This window comes from Tachypleus tridentatus, chromosome 6 (genome assembly GCF_004210375.1).
Source record: "Tachypleus tridentatus isolate NWPU-2018 chromosome 6, ASM421037v1, whole genome shotgun sequence".
Classification (NCBI taxonomy): domain Eukaryota; kingdom Metazoa; phylum Arthropoda; class Merostomata; order Xiphosura; family Limulidae; genus Tachypleus; species Tachypleus tridentatus.
This window is the reverse complement of record NC_134830.1, coordinates 119,351,520-119,377,559: the sequence shown is the minus strand read 5'-3', so window position 1 is coordinate 119,377,559 and position 26,040 is coordinate 119,351,520. Positions and strand designations below refer to the sequence as shown.

At 34.0% G+C, this 26,040-nt stretch overlaps 1 protein-coding gene across 1 annotated transcript in view; it reads left to right on the top strand.

The window, feature by feature from the left end:
• Positions 1 to 3,220: 3,220 nt before the first annotated feature.
• Positions 3,221 to 26,040, top strand: part of LOC143253442 (synaptotagmin-10-like) — a 42,458-nt gene continuing 19,638 nt past the window's right edge. The window contains exon 1 of the mRNA XM_076507340.1: positions 3,221 to 3,388. Within this exon, the coding sequence (XP_076363455.1) occupies positions 3,310 to 3,388 (79 nt within the window). The 5' untranslated portion in view covers positions 3,221 to 3,309. The remainder of the gene's footprint in view (positions 3,389 to 26,040) is intronic.

Below are 26,040 nucleotides of genomic sequence, written 5' to 3'. Positions count from 1 at the left end.
AAAATATATTGAAACGTACGTTTGCCACGACACTTAACTAAGAACGAGTTACGAAAAGCGCATAACCCGACTACTAAGAGAAATGAACTTGCTGAAGTGGTAACCCTAGGCCGCTGAATTTACAAGACGAGTTGATAGGACGAGGGTTAAGTCTGTTCTTGTTTTCGAAATCCTAATACTTTCATAGATACGTGCCTCGATATGAATAAACGGGCAGCAAGGACGAAAGAAGAATTTTCCTATTGGTTAAAAATGCGCGTGACAGCCTTGTTTCTTTTTATCATAACGTCTTGCGTTTGCCAGCTTAAAGCGACTATCGGTGTGATTTATTTTGTTACGACAGTCGGACATTTTATTTTATTTCCATGCGGCTAGCTGCTGGAGGGCCAGACAAAATGACCTCGAGGGCCGTAGTTTGGTGACTCCTGGTTTAGAAAATCCACTAAACAAACATGCTTAGAACAGAGTATATGGAGAAGCAGACTTTATTATTATGTCACGTGCAAAATAGAAGCACGTGAAGCGGTTGACGTTAGGTTTAGCTGTAGGAAACAGTAAAGTTAACGCATGTGATGCCTTTATTATTAGAATAAGGAATAAATATATAGCTATATAAAAGTATAATATTTAAGTTACGTGACGTTTCATATCTTAGCATTAGGCGGTAAATGTACGTAAGTCGTCGAAATCTTCCAAGAAAATATTAAGTAGGTTACTCAAGGCAAATGTAATAAAATAATATTTTACGCTATCGGGTCAACTGACACATGGAAACATACCTTATCAGTTGTTTACAATATAAAGAAGGTTGTTACTTGGTGTTGCCACAATGCTTTACATAAACACAAATAAAACCAACTTTCCATAACTTACTGGTATCAGATTTGAGATTACTTAATTATTTACAAAGCTAAGCACTTCCCCCGTTAGTACAGCGGTAAGTCTACGGATTTACAACGCTACAATCAGAGGTTCGATTCCTCTCGGTTGGTTCAGCAGATAGGCCGATGTGGCTTTGCTATAAGAAAACACAAAGGTAGTTACATAAAAAAAAAAAAACGTTGAGAAAGCTTACGGTTTTTATTGTTCAAACAATATTTAAAAAAAAAAAAAACAGAGCCTGCTGTAGTGATATGGTTTTTCAAACAATATAGCTATTGTTAACTACGACTTGCTATTAATAATATTAATATTTTATATTAATTGCTATAATGAAGCCAATATAATGATATGGTTTTTCAAACAGTATAGCCTGCTATAATGTTCTGGTTATTAAATGATCATAACCTATTATAATGATTACTCTTAAAATAATTATACTTTCTTATATGGGTACTTCAATGAAGAGTGGATAGGCTGAGGTCTGTAGGAAAATCAAATCTGGTCCTAACACCATACTTGTAACATTTTCTGTCACATACAGCTAAAAACAATAGAGTAACATAATAGGAAGATATTTTCATAAGAATAATAATCGATTGTTATTCAGACAAATGAAAATGGCGTTTCCTGAAATAACCCTAAAACTGAACACACGTTTATGAGTTTGATAAGAAACTCAGTAATTCCATCCCAATACTATGCTTCTGCATACAGAAGACTCACTTTCAATCTATCCAACTTCGACATTTCAAACACCACTTAATCTAACATAATAAGTGTAATTAAGTACATTAATTAATCAAACATGTCTCCCTGCAATTAACCAATCGTAGTTCTCTGTTCATCCATTCCCATTGAAAAGTAATCTTCTATCTCGTATGGTGTCGGCATGGCCAGGTAGTTAGGGCGCTCGACTTGCAATCTGAAGGTCTCGGGTTCGAATCCTCGTCGCCCTTTAAAGCCGTGGGGGCGTTATAAAGTTACGATCAATCCAACTATTCGTTGGTAAAAAAGTAGCCCAAGCGTTGGCGGTGGGTGGTGAAGACTAGCTGCCTTCTCTCTAGTATTTCACTGCTAAAGTAAGCACAGCTAGCGCAAATAACCCTCGTGGTACTGTACGCAAAATTCGAGTTATTGATAGCAAGTCGTGATAACTCTTTACTGACATCAAGTTCTTAATAGCATGTCGTGATAACACTTGACTGACATCCAGTTATAAATAGCATGTCGTGATAACTCTTTCTTGACATCAAGTTATTGATAGCAAGTCGTGATAGCTCTTTACTGACATCAAGTTATTAATATCATGTCGTGATAGCTCTTTACTGACATCAAGTTATTAATAGCATGTCGTGATAACTCTTTACTGACATCCAGTTATTAATAGGAAATCGCGATGGCTCTTTAAGAACATCCAATTATTAACAGCAAGTCGTGATAGCTATTTACTGACATCAAATTATTAATAGACAGCCAGAGATGCAAGCTGACACTATGTAGTCAGTTTGCTATCAAACACAAAGCTACATGATGAGCTGTCTGTGCTGTGCCCACAACGAGTATCACACTGAGTTTAGATCTTGTTCTTATACAGATTGTGTTATAAAGTGGACCAGACAGTTCACACTGAGTTTAGATCTTGTTCTTATACAGATTGTATTATAAAGTGGACCAGACAGTTCACACTGAGTTTAGATCTTGTTCTTATACAGATTGTATTATAAAGTGGACCAGACAGTTCACACTGAGTTTAGATCTTGTTCTTATACAGATTGTGTTATAAAGTGGACCAGACAGTTCACACTGAGTTTAGATCTTGTTCTTGTACAGATTGTGTTATAAAGTGGACCAGACAGTTCACACTGAGTTTAGATCTTGTTCTTGTACAGATTGTGTTATAAAGTGGACCAGACAGTTCACACTGAGTTTAGATCTTGCTCTTATACAGATTATGTTATAAAGTAGACCAGATAGTTCACACTGAGCATTTATCTTGTCCTCACACAGACTGTGTTATTAAGTAGACCAGATAGTTCACACTGTTTTTTATCTTGTCCTCACACAGATTGTGTTATAAAGTAGACCATATTTAAAATTACGTAAAAATTTTCTAGAAACCACTAACAGGTTTCCATGCACTGCTACAAATGAATAATGCTGCACTTTCAAAAACTGCGAATCTAGTTTCCACTGAAGCGTGGTCCATATCGATCACAAATATCAGGCGTTTCTAGCATACAGCCTGGCTGCCCCTAGGTCTCAAGAAGCCATCTGCGGCGTGACGTCAAGGCACGTGTGGTTTATAGGGTGAGGAGGTTGGAGAGCAGCCAGAATTCGGACGCGTGCAATACGCTCGTGTAGCAGCGACCTGTGGCATCGCCCTAAATCATATGTTCGTTGAATGATCCAGTAAACTAGAAAGTCGGTATGGGATTTAAAGAAACAAACGAAACCCTGTATCCTTCATCGCCTCTACGTGCAGTTCCTGAACCCACGTCAGAGACAGGTAGGAAGCACGTGCAAGTTAGTGTACACAGTTTTACTGAATTAGGAACAAATACAACAAGTAAACAACAACAAAAAAGCAGGTTCTGCAAAATCATGTGTCTCTCGGTAGTCACAGTTAAAGATCAGCGCCTGTAAAGCAACATTTAGTGTTCGAGCCCGGTTGAGAAAGAAGTGCACGTAACCAGTCGTGAAATTTTCGATAAAACATAAAACGTTTGTTTTTTTTACTTTTTACGTTTATTCTCCACGTCCTTTAGCATGATAGCACTAAAATTAGGAATTCGAATCCAGTGGCTCATACGGCAAAACCAACCTATTGTGCTGCTTTAAGCAAAAACGAACAAATGAAAAAGTTTCACTAAAAAGTGCTCAAGAAGTGTTTAATCGCAGACGTTAAGATTTACTGCTCGTACTTTGTTCGAGAAAGATTTAACCGTAGACATAAGGATTTGCTGAACGCATTTTCAATAAGTGTTTAATCGTAGACGTTCAAAGTTACTGCGCGTACTTTCTTTTAGGAATTAATAGTAGACGTTAAGACTTACTGCATTCACTTCGTTATAAAAGTTTAATCGCAGACGTTAAAATACTGCGCATACTTTGTTCAAGAAGTGTTTAATCGTAGACGTTAACATTTACTGCACGCAGATTGTTTAAGAAGCGTGAAATCATAGACGATTAGTTACTGTACATACTTTATCCAAGAAGGATTTAATCGTAGACACAAAGATTTAGCACAAGTACTATTGTTCAAAAAGTATTTAATCGTAAACGTAAAGATATATTGCAGTCACTTTGTTCAAAAAGGATTTAATGGTAGACGATAAGATTTACTACACGTATTTAGCTCAACAAGTGTTTAATGGTAGACATTAATTTGTACTGTAAGTACTTTGCTCAAAAAGTTTAATCTTAGACGTTAAGATTTACAGCAAGTACTTTGTTCAAGAAGTATTTAATCGTAGACGTAAAGATGTATTGCAGTCACTTCGTTGACAAAGGATTTAATCGTAGGCATTAATATTTACTGCGGGTACTTTCGTCCCACGCTATCGTAATCTAGAAATAGTAATAGTAATAATCTAGTCACAAACTATAACAATCTAGTAATAGTAATAATCTAGTCACAAACTATAACAATCTAGTAATAGTAATAATCTAGTCACAAACTATAACAATCTAGTAATAGTAATAATCTAGTCACAAACTATAACAATCTAGTAATAGTAATAATCTAGTCACAAACTATAACAATCTAGTAATAGTAATAATCTAGTCACAAACTATAACAATCTAGTAATAGTAATAATCTAGTCACAAACTATAACAATCTAGTAATAGTAATAATCTAGTCACAAACTATAACAATCTAGTAATAGTAATAATCTAGTCACAAATTATAACAATCTAGTAATAGTAATAATCTAGTCACAAATTATAACAATCTAGTAATAGTAATAATCTAGTCACAAACTATAACAATCTAGTAATAGTAATAATCTGGTCACAAACTATAACAATCTAGTAATAGTAATAATCTGGTCACAAACTATAACAATCTAGTAATAGTAATAATCTAGTCACAAACTATAACAATCTAGTAATAGTAATAATCTGGTCACAAACTATAACAATCTAGTAATAGTAATAATCTGGTCACAAACTATAACAATCTAGTAATAGTAATAATCTAGTCACAAATTATAACAATCTAGTAATAGTAATAATCTAGTCACAAACTATAACAATCTAGTAATAGTAATAACCTAGTCACAAACCATAACAATCTAGTAATAGTAATAATCTAGTCACAAACTATAACAATCTAGTAATAGTAATAATCTAGTCACAAACCATAACAATCTAGTAATAGTAATAATCTAGTCACAAACCATAACAATCTAGTAATAGTAATAATCTAGTCACAAATTATAACAATCTAGTAATAGTAATAATCTAGTCACAAACTATAACAATCTAGTAATAGTAATAATCTAGTCACAAATTATAACAATCTAGTAATAGTAATAATCTAGTCACAAACTATAACAATCTAGTAATAGTAATAATCTAGTCACAAACTATAACAATCTAGTAATAGTAATAATCTAGTCACAAACTATAACAATCTAGTAATAGTAATAATCTAGTCACAAACTATAACAATCTAGTAATAGTAATAATCTAGTCACAAACTATAACAATCTAGTAATAGTAATAATCGAGTCACAAACTATAACAATCTAGTAATAGTAATAATCTAGTCACAAACTATAACAATCTAGTAATAGTAATAATCTAGTCACAAACTATAACAATCTAGTAATAGTAATAATCTAGTCACACACACAAATAATATATACATTTATATGGTAAAGTAAACCACATATTCTTTTGTTGGTACCTTCAATAAAAGCAAAATGACATCGAAATATATGAATTATTACAATACCTTTCTACTGTCTCTCTCGCTATGTGTCCTTTAAAATACACCATTATGCGTGTGCGTGTTTCCTAGAAAATATTTGACCTGTGATTGGAATCCTTTCTGGTGTAGTATTTTCTATTTTTCTCCACGTAACTGGTCTAAATACTTCCCAAGTCATACCCTTTGAAGAATATTTGCTTTTATGTTTTTACAAGATGAGTTTTGGTCGTTCTATATTCACCGAATGGACAAAAATCTTTAAGATTAAATACCACACTAGCATTCGCAGAAGTGTCTATTATTTCTCACGTTTCACCAGCATTTATTTGTCAAATGTTTTAAGATATTATTAAAAAGTGTTATAAAGTAAGGCTTTCAGCTGTGGGTTAAAGATTTATTATTTATTTAGAGTTTACAAAAACAGAAATAAATGGAACGGTCCTAACCTGGAATCATTGTCTGTAATATAAATTAAATTAACGTAACAATATTTGTAATTTTTAAATAACAGTAAATTGAACATTCTTTGTTCAAAATAACGTCGTCACTATACGAAGATTGTACTTTCATCTGTTAATTTTCCCTGTTTTTAATTTTTATATACTTGTTGTGTTGGTTCTTTTAATCTCCTACTATACTAAAGCTTGTTCCTCTCATTCCTATACACTTATTTTGTATCATCTGCTAAAATACTAGTGTTTGTTTCTGTCCTTCTAAAATACAAGTTTTTGTATCTGTCCTCCTAATATACCAATAAATGTTTCTTTCTTTTTAATATACCACTGTTTCATTCTGTTCTTCTAATAGACAAATATTTTTTGTCATTTTAATGTTCCAGTGTTTGTTTCTGTCCTTATAATATATCAGTCTTTATTTCTGTTCTTCTTAATGTATCGGTATTTGTTTTTGTCTTTCTAAAATACCAATTTTATTTCTGGCAATTATTTTGGAAAAAAATGGTTTGATGATCCCGAAGGTGTTTTCTAAATTTGTTTTTATTACCACACATACTCTAAAACTGATTTTTTTCGGGTACGTTTTAGGGTATTTAATATCATATTATGTGACCTTTTAATACCATTAAAATGCTTAATTTACATAGAGATTAGTGTTCTGAGCTATCCTTGAGAATGAGTGTGATCAGTATATAAAAAAAATCTAACAATTAAACTGTTTCTCCTTATTTTTATCATTAGTAGTATATTGAAATAAACGAGCTTTTATACTCTGTTATACTTACATATAAAGTCTAATTAGCGTACAAAATGCGTCACAGGTAAAAGAAAGCTTATAAAATCCGGGGAAATCTGTTGAGTTGTGTCAGCTGTGACTGGTCCAGCTGGAAGTGTTACTGGAGCCTTAACTGTGGAAAATAGTTTAATTAAATTTTATCTATCATCTCTTCAGGTTTTTATTTCTCTGTCTCTCTTAGTCTTATATTTTATAGTTGCAATACAAAGGCAAAAAGATGTAGGCGTAGCAAGCAATTACGTGATGTTAAAAGTGAGGTGTAGACATAGCTAACGGCTACATGATGTTAAAAGTAATCAGATGTTTACTGATTATAGTTATACTATATAGCTAGCAACTATGTGATGTTAAAAGTGATTAGATGTAGGCATAGCTAACGGCTACATCTGATTACTTTTAACATCATGTAAACAACTAAGTGAGGTTAAAAGTTTTTGTTGCTTTGTTTCTAACGATGAACCATGAAACTAATATTTCAAATAATCGTCCATGAAATGAAATCGATATAATAACTGACTTTTAGTCGAACCAAATATTAGAACTTGCGGTTCGTTAGTAACCTCCTAGGTAGGTTCGGAACTTTGTTTGTCATCTCGCAGCTGTTTCATGGAAACAGATACTTTTATCAACACTATAGGATAGATAGATTTTCTTAATTTCTACTCATATAAACTTTAGTTTACAAAATAATGAAAGGACTTGAAATGAGGTTCAAGCCAGAATAACGTGACCTGAAAACAGAGAGAGAGACATACTGCACAGCTTTATACGGGTCGATGATAAATATCAGTCATTTTGGTAGAAAGATATGACGCCTGCTGATGCGTGACGTCTGTTTGTTTGTGGTAAAAGTCCGATGTCCACGCAGTCTCGCATATTAACAATAAAAATATTTATAAAAAAAACCTCGTTAAACATTCAGTTCTGTCTACTTACTAGTCAGCAAACCAGTTCCTTACCAGATTAAGCCTGGTATGGTTACAAGTTACCTCACCAGATTAAACCTGGTATGGCTGTTAGATACCTCACCAGATTAAACAAGGTATGGTTATACGTTATCTCACTATATTAAACAAGGTACGGTTATACGTTATCTCACTATATTAAACAAAGTATGGTTATACGTTATCTCACTATATTAAACAAGGTATGGTTATAGTTCATCATTCACCTCATTTCTCTAGAGTAATTCTAATAGGATTCTGTGTAATCAAATGACCTGATTCGTACCAGGACACATAACTATACAACAAACGATAACTATTATACATTAGTCGATATCCACAAATATTAAACTTCCATACAGGTCGCATATCACTAATTCAAACTCCAGTGTCGAATTATATCAGTTACAACAATTACAATTGCTAAATTAACTCATTATAGTAATATAAACAGTTCAGTCATATACATACTTTACAACATACTGTAAGAGAAAGTTAACATTTCAGATCATATTTTGATTTCCAATAGTTCTGTTGAGCATCTTTAAATACAGATGGTACCTGTGTTCAATTCAGTTCGTTCATTGGTTTAATTAATTTGTATTAAAAATAAAATAATTTTCAAACATAATCCCTGTGGTTTTATTAATCTGTATTAAGCAATTGATAATATTTTATACGATCCCCATAACTTCAGTCTGTATTGTTAGGGAATAACCTATTCTCCATTGTTGTTTTTTTATTATTACACAGACTCTTATATTAAATTGTTCTAGTTCTGTGTAAAATAACATTTTTTTAATACAAGATAAAATCTTATAGTAAAACTAAGTGCTTAGACTCTCTGTAAGAGTAGATAATTGCCTTCGAGAGACTTTTTTGCTGGTGACTCGTAAATATTTTATGTGTTTAATGGCGTGTGAAAAAATGATATAAATTGTCTGCACTTTCTTAATCGTGGATCTTGCCTTACATCGTATTCAGAAGCTGAGTTTTCTAAACTGCATTCAACTTTATATTATTCCGTGCGATTATATTTGAGGCCTTAACTTGATAATTAAAAGATAAAAAAAAAAAAAGACGAGAAGGCGTGAAGTGCACCCCCCTACGTTTGATTTTCTGACAGTACACCTAAGCGCTGGAGAAAGCTGACCTGCAAACTTCCAGTCAGACAAGCATCTGATATTTATTACTGCCCTGATAGTATGTGCATATGTATGCCTTCGTATGCGGCTGTAAAGGCTTCGCTTCAGAAGAAACAATGCAATCACTTTATCAGTACGTGCTTTAGTAATTTCCTAATATGGAAAAACCTAGCATACAAACTCATGCACGTGGAAACTACGGTCGTGTATGCAAAACCATCATTTGTGTTATATATGTTTACCATCGTCACTACTTATTAAATCATCCTTCTTATCTATAGTTATTCTTGCGTTTTATCTGAGCACGTGCACCCCAAGGCCTAGCGGAAGAAATACTACATTCCCCTAGTGTCTGTATACATTCATAATGCGCGTACGTTCAGATTTCAGCGCGTCTTTTTTTAAAGTAAAATATTTCTGGAATCAAAATGAGTAACATATCAACAAATACAGAAAGTACTGGTTAGTGCTGGATAAAAAGTGACGCGAACCGGAAAAAAATCTTTACAAAAGTCAATCACTATTTTAATCTAATTTTAACCCTATTTAAATTTCATTAATTATTTTATCATGGCCTATTCTTGACTCTCTCTTTCATATGTTTGTTACCTCTGTGTTACCTCTATTGTTTATTTCTCTGGCTATAACTAAAGTATTGTTTCTGTCGCTTTTTTACACATTTAATTCAATTATTTTTCTTTAGGCTTTCTTTACGAAAAGACCCTGTATAAGTATGTTCAATGGCTACGTTAAGAAAATATAACCCAGCCAATAAATGTAATCTCCACATTCCAGTGGCTAATGGTACTTTGTTAATCAGTTGCTACCGCGACACAAAAGTACCAGCTGTGCTTTCGTCTACATGTACTGTCACTTAGCAACAAATAAAACTTTAAAACAATTAAAAATTACTTTTCATTACGCTTACATTTGTTAACATTGTAGCATCCAGTACGGCCGTTTTCGCTTTATATTGTTGTTGGTTTTTTTAAGGTGCTGTTATTTTACCTAAAAAATATCTAGTCAGATTTGATAATTATTTTCAATTCAAATAATTTACTCATTGCTAATTTAAATTAATTTTTGAAGTTAAAAGAAAACATAATAATTCATTGATAATAAAACGTCAATTCATTAGTTCTGAAATATGTGTATGTGTATATATATCGATCGAAAAATAATATTTATTACAATATTTCAATAAATAATATCTTTTTTTGGTTAACCCTTAAAATGTGACAGTATTACAATATAGTAAATCGTCTTAGAATTAAGTATATTTTTATTAGAGTTAATAACATATTTTGAATATTATATCATATGATTTATTTTTAAGATTAATATATTGCTATTAATTGGATTACAGTACGATTTTTTTTTAAAATGTTTAACAAGCTGGCAGCAGAATATCAGAAAGGTACTTGTACTAATTTCAAGTATCTCCTGTAGCTTAGCGGTGAGTCTGAGAACTTATGGCACTGAAAATCGGGTTATGATACCCGTAGTCTACAGAGCAGAGACTGCCGATTGTACAGCTTTGTGCTTAAAAAGAAAATAACAAAACTATTTAAATTCGGCTGAAGCCAGCGCCCCTAACGGTAGCGGTAGAAAACGACATATTCTGTCGTGATTGATTGAACGAGTGTAGGAATGCGTCATTGTGTTTTACATATTATTTGCAACATTCGACTTATCTCCAGATGTTATGGGCCGTTCTGTAGGAATCAAAGTACCTAACCCTTGTCACACTTCCATTTATTATTCCACTTCAAATGACCCACATCTGCGGAACAAATAAGGAGTCTCGTGTATTTTTTCTCTTCTTCTCTACAGTTGATACAGTAAAAGGGTAACGTGGAATTCATAAGATGCTTTCATCTTTTCACTGTCAAATAACATTATTGAAGCTATGTTATTCTGTATACTTCCCGGAGAAGCAATTTTCGGATTGTTCTTTTGTTTCTGTTTTTAGAGCAAATCCACATAGAGTCTACCTGTTGTGTCTAACGCGGGAAGAATCGAGCCCCTAATTTGTAACTCCGTGGACTTACCGATCTCCCACTTGAGGTCTCAGACTGGTGTAACTGTTTTCTTAATGTCCTGATCCGAAATGAGAATGAATAACTGATCCCCGGATTTGGGGGATTGCAAGCCAGTCAGGATTTAATGGTTGAAGCTTATTGAAACTTACCAAAGACTAATTTCCCCCGAACCAACCAACATTGATCGATCGACCATAGTTTTTATTTTGTTTGTTATAACACACATATTTTTCTTAATAGACGCTATTTTGGAGAAGGCTGTTTAAAACTGTCATGGTCAACGGTGCTCTCGTAAGTCGGGTACTGACTTTCAGTGTAAAATCTAAATGTGTAGAGTAAATGAGAATTTAAAACTTAAAGCGTTTCAGAATTAAGGCTAAGGCTATCTTCTGTAAGCCGACAGTCACGTACTAATTGTTGTTGTCACAAGAAAAGGTCAACTTTTCCATAAATTTGTCTTTCTTCAAGTAAAAAATAGTAATGAATTCACCAGTAGTAAGTTGGTTCATTGTTGTAATTCTGTTTCACAAGTAATAAAACAACCAAGGAAGGAGAAACACAAACTAAGTAAAACTTGATGGGTTTATGAAGACAAGATGAGAAATCAACATCGTCATATGTAGCTCTCTTCTTCATTAGGACACGGACAGTTTGTTTGTTCTGGTTTTCTATCTTATGTTCTTTATTTGGTTCCTTACTTAAAGTTATATCACTTCTAAAGATAATTTAGGCAAGAGTCGTAAATATTTGCCCTAACTTCTCCTCTAAGAACGGTCATTATCAGAGCGTAAACCTACACAATGACCTACATACGCTCTGTCCACCGCAGGAAATCGAGTCCCAGATTTTAAGCATTCCAGGCCCGTTAGCTTACCGTTAACTCATCGAGAGACATTTCCGCTGCTAACTTATTATGAGCAGTCAAGTAGTTGGCTCAGTTTATAATGTTAAAGAATGGTTCAGTTTAATTCAGTTTCTTCTAAACCATGTGTTGCTTGCTGGATAACAACCTATATTTATTTCTCGGGTTTAAAAGTAGCAAGTGACAGATAAATGTATTTTGAATCCCTATTGATTTTCTTTACTTTATCTAATAAATGCTTAATCGAAAGATTTCCTACTTAATTAAAGCATTATTAAAGTGTTTGAGCTGCCAGAATTAGCTGTGAATTTACCCATATTTCTGCAATCCTGTAGACATCTGGAATCCTTGTATTGCGAAATAATATGATACTTTAAGTTGGCATGGTAACACTGACGTCATGGCTGCATTGTTGCTAGGCAACTATCTGGGCACAGAGCAGGAAAGCACTTCGAGTTTGTTGACTCTTTTTCGAGTAATGCAGGTAAACAGTTGTTTTAATTCCATTTCATTGTTTATCGTACCAGTTTTTTGTTGTTATTATTTAATTCGTGTACAACGGTTCTCCAAAGTCTTGAGGTACTAAACATACACTATTATTATGATGGCACTAATAGCGTCCTTTATGAAACTCAACTTTTTTTTAATTAAAAACAAAACTGAACGTTTTTTGTCACATGTGACGTCCTAAAAGTTTTCTAGCAAAATTATCAACATTTTTTAAAACCATTAATTAAATGGAAACAAAAAGATACGTAACTTTATATTTCAGGGTTTGTTTGACTGCTACAAGATTACAAAGTGGGCTATGTGTGATGTACCCACCACGGCTATCGAAATCAAGATTACACAATGGGTTATCTGTGCTGTACTCACCAAAGCTATTAAAACTAATATTACACAATGGGCTATCTGTGCTGTGCTCATCAAGGCTATCGAAACCAAGATTCTACAATGGGCTATATGTGATGTGCCCATCAAGGCTATCGAAACCAATATCACATAATGGGCTATCTGTGATATGCTCACCAAAGCTATTAGAACCAAGATTACACAATGGGCTATCTGTGTTGTGCCCACCAAGGCTATCAAAACCAAGATTACATAGTGGACTTTCTGTGCTGTGCCCACCAAAGCTATCGAAATCAGGATTTTAACGTTCTAAAGCTTTAGATTTGCCACAAAGCCACTGGAGGTTCTAATCAAAGTTTTATTTTTTCCTAAACAAAGACCAAGTGTCCTCACGATTTGTTTTCCGCCTTCAATAAACAAAAACACACTGAACTTCAAGAGTTTCAGTTTCCAGCCAACACTTCACTACCAAGATGATTACTGTTTCACCCGCTTACTCTACTAATTAATGGTTTATAAAAGAATGTGTAATTCATTTATATTACCATACTATTTAATTATTCTCCCTCACAACGGCCCAGTGGTAATTCTGCGGGCTTGCGGGTTTCAATACTTGTGACGAGCACATCGTACATAGCCTATTGTGCATTTTTGTGTTTAAGAACAGTTAAACCAATATTAATGTGGTGTGATAACTGTTTACTGTTTTGATACCACTGAGCGAAAAAAGTTTCAAAAATTAAATTTCCTTTGTGTTTTTGAACAATTTATTAATAAACTGTTGGAAAGTTTGACAATAATATATATATATATATATTTCGTTGTGAATAAGAAATACTTCTCCTTAATATCTCTAACCAAAATTTAGTCGGTATGTAAAGTAACTAGTTCGTCAGACTTAATCAACATCATGTGTTTTACCGTATAGTTAATTTGCGTTGAGTTTCTCTAAAATTCGTATAGTATTACATTTTAGTGTGACACTAAATTGTTTAAACGCGTGTTGTTAATTTTTGATACCCTAACAGATAGTTCTGCAAAATGTAACCTAGATTTGAAAGGAAAACGAGACCCTTGAATATCAAAATATTGATTACAATTCATTTTTTAAATTAGTGTATTAACTAATGCTTCACAGTGTTAGGAAGTTTGTTTGCTTCTTGTTAAGCACAAAACTACACCATGGACTATTATTTATGCTGTGCCCACCATGTATATCGAAACCCGGTTTATATCAGTGTGATCCGTTAGCCTTTCAACCGTGCCACTGGGCGTAGAATTAGATTGCTGTGTGTTTTTGTGTGATTTTCGTGCAAACTGTTCGAGGGCTATCTGCACTATTTATCCCTACATTAAGAGTGATAGACTAGAGGAAAGGCAGCTAGTCAGGAATACCTTCCGTCGACTATTGGGCTACTCTTTACTAAGTGAGATTGACCATTACATCAGAACGACCCCACCACTTAAAGTGCAAGTATGGTTGGTGACAGATTTCGAACCCGTGACCTGCATATTGTGAGTCGAAAGCCCCAGCTATCAGGTTATGCTAGGCCTCAAATAGAGCAGAGTAATAACTTTCAAAATTGTTTCAGTCGTGATCCAATTATTCCATTTATTTCAAATAATGAAACCAGTTATAGGCAAATCATAGTTTCCGAATGTCTATAGCATATAAAGAACTCCATTGAATATCATACTATAATGGAGCTCTTGCTTATATAATACTGGAAAACCTTTTTTATTAAGCGTTGTGCAACCCCAACTTCACAAAATTTTTATCCTGTGTGAATGTAGATTTGCAATAGGGGTCACGATTTTCCTCTTTCTCCTCTCTTTCATGTACGGAGAGCTTTTTCTCCATTCTCAAGGAGTTGCTTTGACGTCAAGAATGCGTCACACGGATATCTAATACACTGGTGCCACAGGTAATCAGTTAAACTAAATAAATTTCGTTTATTGTTAAGCAAAAAGCTACACAGTAAATTGGCCCAGCATGGCCAAGAGTGTTAAGGCGTTCGACTCGTAATCCGGGAGTCGTGGGTTCGAATTCCCGCCACACCAAAAATGCTCACCCTTTCAACCGTGGGGGCGTTATAATGGTACGGCCAATCCCACTATTCGTTGGTAAAAGAGTAGCCCAAGAGTTGACGGTAGGTGGTGATGACTAGAAACCTTTTCTGTAGTCTTACACTGCTAAATTAAGAACGGCTAGCGCAGATAACCATCGGGTAGATTTGCGCGAAATTCAAAAACAAACAAACACAGTAAATTATCTGTACTGTGATCACTAGAATTATAGAAAAACGATTTTAAGTGTTATAAGCTTTCAAACGTACTGCCGAGCCACCAGGCGCTTTGTGGCAAATCATGGGTTCGAAATTTCCTTGCTCGTTCTTATATCCCCAGAGTCAACCCACGCAGTTAAACAGAGTAACTCATCCAAATATTAATTAGTTTATAAATGTACAAAAGACGTTTAAATAAATGCGTTATGACCACAGGTGCGTTAATAAGCGTGACAACAATTAAATGCCACTTGGGTCTGATTAGAGAAGCAACTAGTTGGCATTTGGTTATGTTAACTACTGATCCCCCCTTAATCAGTTACTTAAAAATGTAGGAGTTGTTAGAACAAGTACCTCTTAAGTAGCTTTGCGCAAATATCGTGAATCAATCTGAGAGTCCCAGCCTAAACGAGAAAGAAAACACTCCAATTTATGTGTTATAAAATCTTGATGCCATGCTCAATAACATGGAATTTCTTCCTTGAGAAACAAATGCATACGAATATAACCTGTATTTTTGACAGTTTTCCTGACTTTAGGGTAGTCTAGTATACACCCCTGTTTCTTAGTGTATTCAATTCGTAACCTGAAAATCACGGGTTAGAATCCCGTCGCCAAATATTCTCACCTTCTCGGCCATGGAGGAGTTATAATGTGGAAATCAATCCCGCTATTCCTTGGTATATAATAGCCCAAGAGCTGGTGGTGGGTTGCATTAACTAGGTACCTTCACTCTAGTCTACCATTTCAAAGTTAAAGAAAGTTTGTTTGTTTGTTGTAAATCCGCACACACACCGCTGTGCCACTAAGGGTGGGATTAGAGACACTTTGAGCAGATAACCGGCTTTATCTACAGTCATGTGAAAAAGTTAGGACACCCTTTGAAAGCCTGTGTATTTGTGTAACATTTTTGGATAAATATAGATATTTAATCTCAATTTCAACAATACTGAGAGATTATAGGAATATAACCAAACAATTAAAACTGAAGAAAAGAGGTTTCAAGATCTTCTGTAAATGTAATTCTACAAAAAATGCATATTCTAACTGAGGAAAAAGTTAGGACACCCTACCCCCTAATAGCTAGTGTTACCCCCTTTGGCTGAAATAACTGCAGTGAGACGCTTCTTGCAGCCATCTACCAGTCTCTGACATCAGTCTGAAGAAAGTTTGCCCCTCTCCTCAATGCAGAATTCTTTCAGCTGTGAGATGTTTGAGGGGTTTCTTGCATGTACAGCCCGTTTCAAGTCACCCCACAGCATCTCAATGGGATTAAGATCTGGGCTTTGACTCGGTGATTCCAGGACTCTCCATTTCTTAATTTTGGTGGATTTACTGGTATGTTTTGGATCATTGTCGTGTTGCAAGGTCCAGTTCCGCTTCAGCTTTAATTTTCGTATAGATGGTCTCACATGATCCTCAAGCACCCTCTGATACACAGTAGAATTTATGGCGTTTTCTATGATTGTGAGCTGTCCCAAACCATGACATTTTTACCTCCATGCTTCACAGTTGGTATGAGGTTTTTTCCTGGAATGCGGTATTTGGTTTACGCCAAACATGTCCTCTGTTCTGGTGTCCAAATAATTCAATTTTGGATTCATCTGTCCAAAGAACATTATTCCAGAAGTCCTGGTCTTTGTCTACATTCTCTCTGGCAAACTTCAGTCTGGCCTTGATGTTTCTCTTAGAGAGCAAAGGTTTCCTCCTTGCACACCTCCCATGCAAGTTAAACTTGTGCAGTCTCTTTCTTATTGTAGAGGCATGCACTTTTACAACAACAGTAGCCAGAGCCTGCTGTAGGGTGTTTGGAGACCTCTTGTAGCATCTTGAGGCCTGCTCTCGGGGTGAACTTGCTTGGACGACCAGATCTGGGCATGTTGGCAGTTGTTTTGAAAGCTCTCCACTTGTTGACTATTTTCCGGAACGTGGAATGCCTGATTTAATCTTTTGGGATCTTTTTAAATCCCTTACCAGATTCATAAACTGCTACAATTTTCTTTCTGAAGTCCTCAGACAGCTCTTTTGCTCTCACCATGGTACTCACTCTCACTTCAACAGTCAGGAGCACACCAAATTAAATGTGTGACGTTTAAATAGGGCAAGCCTCATTCAAAATGCTGAGTAACGATCTTTTAATCATGTGCACTTGGTGTGATACACCTGTGTGAGTTGAACCATTTTACGTGGAAATAAATGTGGGGGTGTCTTAACTTTTTCCTCAGTTAGAATATGCATTTTTGTATAATTACATTTGCAGAAGATCTTGAAAAGTCTTTTCTTCGGTTTTAATTGTTTTGTTATATTTCTATAATATCTCAGTATTGTTGAAATTGAGATTAAATATATATATATCCAAAAATATTACAAAAATACACAGGTTTTCATAGGGTGTCCTAACTTTTTCACATGACTGTAAATGGTAACCTTCGATATTTCTTCGTAAGGTTTAGTTTGCTTACAATTTTGCGCAAAGCTACATAAAAGCATCTGCACTAGCCATCCCTTATTTAGTAGTGAAAGACTAGAGAGAAGGTAGATAGTCATCACCACTCACCGCCAACTCTTGGGCTACTCTTTTACCAACGAATAGTGCGACTGACTGTACATTATAACATAATGGGTCAACTATCCACTAAACAAGTAGAAGTCTTTAGGCCTAATGACGTCAAAAGATTTGAAAATCTGAATTGTGTAATTTGTCACCTTGTCAGTCGGATTTTGTAATAACTCTCCAATATACATAAATATCAGTTTTCAAGATCGTTTTAAGCAAATCAATTACAAAACAGTCCATTGTAATTGTATTAAAGCACTTAACAACTATGTAGTTAAATACGCATGATGACATTCCAGTTTCTTTGATTATAGTTTTCGTGAAAAAAAATCAGTTAAAAGTACCGAGAAAATTTATTAGCTCCAGCCCAACGGCTTTTAAGACTGTATGATTCCTTCTCGTAATCATAATCTTCATTTTGCACGTGAGGATATTCTTTGGATTGACATAATGAGTGCTTCAAAGCTTGTTGTTGTCCTAAACGTTTTGAGGTTTCCATGAAGAACATTGAACAATCTTCGAAATGTTAAATATTTTCCATTGAACAATCTCGTTTTCCTTCTGTGATGTTCCTCGAGCCATATATTTACCTTGGCTCGAAAAAGAATGTGCGTAAGCTCAGAGTAGGTGAAGCTCCTCAGCAGATGTCCTCCTACGAATTAAAGTCCCCATGCGAAGTTGTCGTCCGTTTATCAGCCCCAAGAATCAAACCCGAGGCTATCAGGATAAAAATTCTATACCCAACCACTAAATCATTTTGTGGTGTTAACAGCGATGTTCAAATAAAACATTCATTTTTTAAATTGATGAATTTAACAAAAGGTATGATTGTTATTTGTGCATTAAAATAATTACACTCCAGTGTATTGTACAATTTATTATCGATCTAAAGACTCTTAAAATATTTATACATATAAATTTAAGATTTTGCTTCGTATGACACATTTCTTAGAACAATCAGCGATACTATTACATATTACACCATGTAATTGTGGCCTATATCATTGATTGTTACTATATACCTCGATTAATGTAAGTGACTCATTTTTCATAACTTTAATCATTTGATTACACTATGCAACAAAATGTTTACTTTTTCTTGTTCCCGGGCAGTAAATGTTATTTCCCAATTGCTTATGCCTAAAGTAAATGGAAAAGGTCTATTTTTCTCTTTAAACTTCGCTTTTGTGACGTGGGTAATGAAATTTTCAAATTTACCCATTTTCCAGAACATTCCAGGTAGATTCAGTGCTGAGTAGCTGATACAGAATTTTCTCGAACTTACAAGAATTTTCAAGAACTTTCTATAATGTTGTATAACTAACAGGAATTTTCCAGAATGTTGTAGAGCTTTTCCCCTGGCTCATTCGGTGCACCTCAAAGAGGAATACAACAGCGTCAAGACCTTACTAGAGGCCTTGAAGTATGATGAGTATGACTGGGAGGTTATCAGAGACTTCAAAACGGTGGCATTCCTGATGGGTCACCAAGGAGTCTTTACCAAGTTTCCCTGTTATCTTTGCCTTTGGGACAACAGGGACACTGCAGTGCACTACAACAGGAAGCACTGAATACAACGGATCGAGTTCTCTGTGGGAAGGCACAATATCAAGTGTGAGCAACTAGTGGGCCTCCAGAAGGTGTTGTTCCCACCACTGAACATAAAATTGGATTTTATGAAACAATTTGTCACAACTCTTGATAAAGAGTCTGCAGCCTTCAAGTACCTTCGAGACTTCTTCCCTATGCTGTGTGAAGCAAAGGTCAAAGCTAGTGTCTTCGTTGGAGTACAAATAAAAAAGATCCTGGAGTGCACAGAATTCCCCAAGAAGCTCAGTAGGAAGGGAAAGAAAAAGCTTGGGGCAGCTTTGTCGCACTGGTTCGGAGCCTCTTGGCTAATCACAAGGCCGAAAATTATGTGGAACTGGTTGAGGCTCTGGTGAAGAACTACGGCAAAATGGGCTGCAGGATGTCCCTTAAACTCCATATCCTTGACGCTCATCTTGATAAAGTCAAGGAGGACATGGGAGCATACTCAGAGGAGCAAGGCGAGCGCTTCCACCAAGATATACTGGACTTTGAACGTCGCTACCAAGGTGCGTACAACAAAAACATTATGGTAAACTATATTTGGGGGCTCAAACATGAAAGTTATTTACTTTACAGTCAAAAATCTCGAAAAAAACTACTCATTTCTTAACATTTTTGTTCATTTTTGTATAACTTTAGTATAAATACATGTAAATCTTGATTCATATGTTGTTTTATTTGGACCTTGTGTAAATGAAAATGTGCAAATTTCCCCTTTTTTACATAGAAGATAGGTTAATTTCTAAATTTCATTATCCAGGTCACAAAAGCAAAGTTTGAAGGGAATAATGGCCATTTTCTGTACTTTTACAACATAAGCAATTAAGAAATAACACATACTATTCAGGAACAAAATTTGTGTTCAAAGAATTATTGTTTAATCTGATAACTTATTTTATTGTTCAAAATAACGTATTTATATCACTCAGTGAACTATAATCTCTTCAGAGAAACATTCCACGGAATTTTATAGTTTCTTAATAAACTCTTTATTAATTTTATAAAAATGTTTCTACTTTTGTGACTTCAAATAGTACTCAAAACATACACACACGTATAAACATTACGACGTACAAAGAGAGGAACTGGTGTTTAGCTTTTTATCATCACGTAATTCGCAACACAATGAAGAATCCCATCCCTTATGACACAGCAAGGGATCTGAAAGCTTATAACGCTAAAAATAGGGCTCGATACTCTTGATGCAAACAGCGCAGATAACCAATTATGCAGCGATAAGCTTAACTACAAAAAATTCAAATAAAAACATTTTCCGAATGAATATAAATGCTGTTATTGGCTGTTGCACTGTTGCGTACATGCAGACAGGTACTGCTATTGGCCAATTCACTGTTGTGTGCATGCAGACAGGTACTGCTATTGGCCAATTCACTGTTGCGTATATGCAGACAGGTACTGCTATTGGCCAATCCACTGTTGCGCGTTGTGCACTATAGATTTTAATCTTATATTCGATACTTAAAGCATCTTATTAATAAACATCTACGTTGTCTGAACTGAAGTTGTCGAGATGATTAAGTAGTATACTTAGCAAACATTCAAGATGTGATTTTAAGTTATATTCATTGCTGTTGTGTAAAACAAACAATAAATAGTTGCTTTCAACGTTTCCTTTGTAACAGTTAAGTGCATACAAATAAGGAAATCACAAAATTCACGTAGTTATTTTATAATATTTCTAACATAAAAATCATTTGACTTGTTAAGTTTATCCAATCGTAATTAAGCTTGTTTAAATCTTAAACAGAAAAGCTAATTTACTTACATTGGTTGGTCAGAATCACGAAATAAAATTTACCATCTATAAACCTAACAGACTGTAATTACTATAATTATTTCTATCTAATTTAATCCAGTCCTAATCACTTCAAAATCACTCTAGCGCCTTAAAAAAATTTCAGCACTTACTATCAAATCCTAAAACAAAAGTACACTCAAATCCAATATCAAAATCAAACTTTAATTACCTCTTTTGTGTCAGGAATTCTCTAATTATAACTTACACTTACAGAAATTATGTAATTAAAACTTAGAATTATGAAAATTTCGGCATTATAACTTACAAAATCTATTTAAATATAGTTTAGAGTTATTCTGTGATTTATACAATTTATAGAAATTCATAACTTATACTTACCATCACGTGTGATAAAGCGTAAGTTCAAATTTCACAATTTACCTATTTCTGAAGAAAATATTAATTTTAATAATCATAATGAGTTTTTCAATTATTCTAAGCTAACTAAAGAGTTAGTCAAAAGTGAAATAAGAAAAAGATAAATGGTTACCAAAAAAGACAACAGTTATAGAAACAACAACCAGATAATCATTTCTGAGAATGTAGTCAATAAAAAAATAGAAAAGCAAGTAGAAAACAAAACATTCATAATGGTTCATAAAGTTTTGTTTTCGCCTTAGATACTCAAGAGGCTTCATTCTGGATGTACAAATAATCTGATTTTTTTTGATTTTTTTTTTACAGTTCGTATGGCGGTGTTTAGTACATATCATTAAACTAATTATTACTATCCATACGCAAAACTCGTGGTTGTGTTGACAGTTTTGTGACTCGTAAATTTAGAAACATCTGAATACATAACAAGAAAAAATTCAAGCTTAGGTCTATGATACAGCCATCTTAAAAATAAGCATCTAACATGTAAAATATTTAAGCCTACGTATATGGCGTAGATATCCTAAGAACAGACACGTAACTTGCAAAACTTTAGGCATAGGTTTAGCTATCCCGTAAACGAACACACTCAAAACAACACTTTACGACTAGGCTTGCGATTCAAGTAGCTTAAAACTGAGACTCATATATTCTAGCACTTGTTCGGTAGTATTATTACTTTTAAGTTGTTAAAGCTTAACGGGTAGCTTTAAGCAAAACTATAAAACGTAAAAACTATAATCTGATAAATATCCTCACCAAGCAATTCCATCTTCCCCTTTCTTTTTCCTATGAGCCCCTGAACACCAACCATTTCGACAAAGCACTATCATAATTTATTATGATACAAATGTAATTTTTTTCCGCTAGGTGTTGCCTATTACTATATTAACAAAAAAAAGTTTAAATGAAATAAATTTATTGGGTATTTTTTAACTTTTTGACTCGCTCTCACGTTTCGGTGTATAGAAGTTTCTACGTTAATATTTTACAAGTAATAAAAGTTATATTCTATAAAATTTTGTAATATTCTTATTTCATGATAATTTCCAAATCAGTAACACAAAAAATTATCTGTCGGCACAAATACAGTTTTGCCTTCTGCTGACATCAAAGAAGTTAGCAAATTCTTTGTTCCAAACGTTACAAAAAATAGGTTGTTCTTCATTGTTGAGCACATAACTACACATGGGGCTGTCTGTACTCTGTCCACTGCAGGTATCGAAACCCCATTTTTAGCAATATAAGTCCATAAGTACTGTGCCACGAAAAAAGAAGACTTATGGCACTTACACTAGTTTTTGTACACAAAAACAACTAATAAAAGTGTTTTTGTCAATTTATTTCTAGTAAGTTAAATCAACTATTAAAAATATAATGTGTTTTGTTTTTTTTACTTTCTTAGATTCACTTTTAAATTCTTCTATAGATGAAATGTTCTACCTGTAGGCATAATTTTCGTGGAGAGCTCGAAGAAAATATTTCCTGCGCTTTTTATTGTATAAATTACACTCTTGGTACTCCAGCTACTGACACATATACACAAATAGATATATACTTTTGAAAGCAATGTTACGCCGCTACATGTAGGGACATATTCATGAGAAGAGAATGGCGAATATAGCAACTCAAGAAAGTCACAGCCTGCATACCTTGTCCTCACGATCAATGACTGTGTCTTTGTTCATCAAAGCTATCTGTCGAACTCCCTAAGGCTACTAATCTAATTTTTAAACTCGAGGTTTTAAGTCGTGTTTTCACAAAGTTTGCTAAAATCTCATAACAAAAACAGTATATTCTGTGAATTTTAACACTGTCCTACAAAACAAATGTCAATTAAAAATATGGATCCCAGTATTAAGCCACGTGACTCATAAGGCACATTTTTAATAGCCATGTGCAAATAAGTCTAAAACTACAAGAGTAACAACGCTTTACTGTGTTACGTATTATAATTTATCCAGGAAAAGCCTCCAATTTATTATTTTATGTATTACGATTTCAAATAGTTGGAAAATTTAATTTAAATTTAGAAGTTAATTGAATGTCGATATGTATCAAATTTATGATATTTGCTAACAAGATTTATATATGCAATTTTCTTTCTTAACACAAATATCTTTTAATATACAAACAATAATAATTATTAATACAAATAATAGCTCCTTCCTTGGCTGGTCTCGCGCCGTTTACAAGCTGACTTTTCTACGATGAAGATATTTAACGTTCGAAGTTAATTCGCTGAAAATAAACGGTTTGTAATATTCAAAATCTATAAAGGTTCCTGGTCAATTATCTGTATTTTTCCTATTAATAAGCGTTATTCACAGACTTAGCTTTCGAGTTTTATATTATTCGACTGTAGCAAACCAACATTATATTATACATCTCTCAGCGCGTCGATTTATAAATCTTAGGCAAGGTTCTCGAAATTTCAGTTGGCAACAATACGCTAGTGCTTTTGTAAAACATATATTGTACAAATATTCTACAAATTTAAAGAACAAATGAGAATTTTACAATATACATATGACAGTATAAGTTAGATGCATTTCTGAGTATATATTTATAGTTAAGTAAAGCAAACATCGATATTAAAATAAATATAAATATCAGCAAATCCATTACACCTGCTATAAAATTTTAAATAATTTGACGGGCATTTATAGCTCTTTTGATTTGTAGATATAAATTCTTACAAGAATATATACATTTCAAGTTCAGGAAAAAAGAAAGGTTTCAAAACAAACTGTTAAGAAGAAAAAAATTATATTTTTAATTTTGTTTTAATCTTCAAAATGTCCTTATTGTTATGTTTGCTAAGAATATTTGTTACTATTTTATGAAGTTTGCTTCTTAAATGGTTAATTGAAAATTGATTATATATTTTTCTTTAAAATTCTGAAAAACCATTACCAGAACAAATAATGTCATTTTTTTTTCTGTTTAAGTGATATTTAAAGTTTGCGAAGTAATTTTCTTTAATTTTCAACTGATGAGATATAAAATTGAAAATTAGCCTAACGTTCACTCCTAACCATTGCTGGATCTAAAGATGATGCAACCCACCCAATTTATGGGGCCTGAGCGCTAAAGAAGGGAGCGGGGCTAAATTTTGAATCGCACTAGGAAGGAAGCCTCCATCATCGCAGTATTCCAGTTAGCCCTACTTTAATAGCATAAGAAACGAAAATAAGTGTGGTAATAACAAAAAGTAATACTTGAAGACTTTTTTTTTATAAAGGGCTAAAATAAAAGTTGCTAAAATAATTTGCAGACTAAAGTAAAAAGCGAGGAAAATGATATAAACTATTGGCACTTCTGAAAGATGTCAGTGTTACTATAGTGGAGCGCCATTAAGCCGCGGACCAGTAAACCGCGAAATCGCTTAAACCGCTGTAGCAAGTCTTGTGAGCGAGGATTATCGCGGCTCACCGCTAATTTAAGAACGTGTAAAAACGCGGCTTACAAATTTAATCCTGGCTTTATAACTTCAAGGGGATATTTAAAAAGGGTTTGCTTTAATTTGGGAAATAAATAAAATATATTACAATAGAAATCGACCGTTAATCTACCTTATCCACTCTCTATGTCAGCTTTATGGAGGCCGCCATTGTTACCGAATCACACCTCTCCATACATTAAAGTTAATCCGCGGTAAATCCGCGAAAAAAGTGATCAATAATTAAAGTATTATTTTTAATTCGATAATCCGATATAATGATCACGCAATGGCGGCCCGGATGAGGCTCCTCGGCGGAGTTGTTGGCGACTTCGGCTTTTCAGTCACAAAGGTTTAAGCCGCGGTTAAGCAGGTTGACCCCCCAAATACCGCGGCTTAACGGCGCTCCACTGTACCTATCTTAATATCATACAAATATTTTAATATTATGTAACTTGTTTGTTTTGAATTTCGCGCAAACCTAAATGAGGGCTATCTGCGCTAGTCATCCCTAATTTAGCAGCGTAAGACTACAGGGAAGGCAATTAATCATCACCATTCATCGCCAACTCTTGGGCTACTCATTGAACAACGCATAGTGGGATTGACCATCATATTATAATGCTCCCACGGCTAAAAGAGCAGGCATATTTGGTGCGAGTGCCTTAACCAGCTGGCCATGCCGGGTCTATATAACTTCAACACGATATGTTGTAGATCTATTACACGAGAAAATTTAGGGGAAACAATGGCTGCGTAAACAAATTTTTGCACATCTTGTTTCGACCGACAGATTTCATGCAAATTATGGTACCAATCCTGAAATCCCCTTAAAATTCTCTTTCTTGAAGTTGTCAGTAATACAATTCTAAAAACCTACTTAATATTGAACAATCTCTTACATTCTGACGTAAATCCATTAATCTTGACCTAAGATTCCTCTTTTAAAAAAATCTTAATCCTGATTTATAGGACTCAGTTTTGAAAATTTCTAAAGTGTTAATTTACATTTGGAAGTATCCTTTACATTAAATTCTAATATTATTTTTCAATTAAAA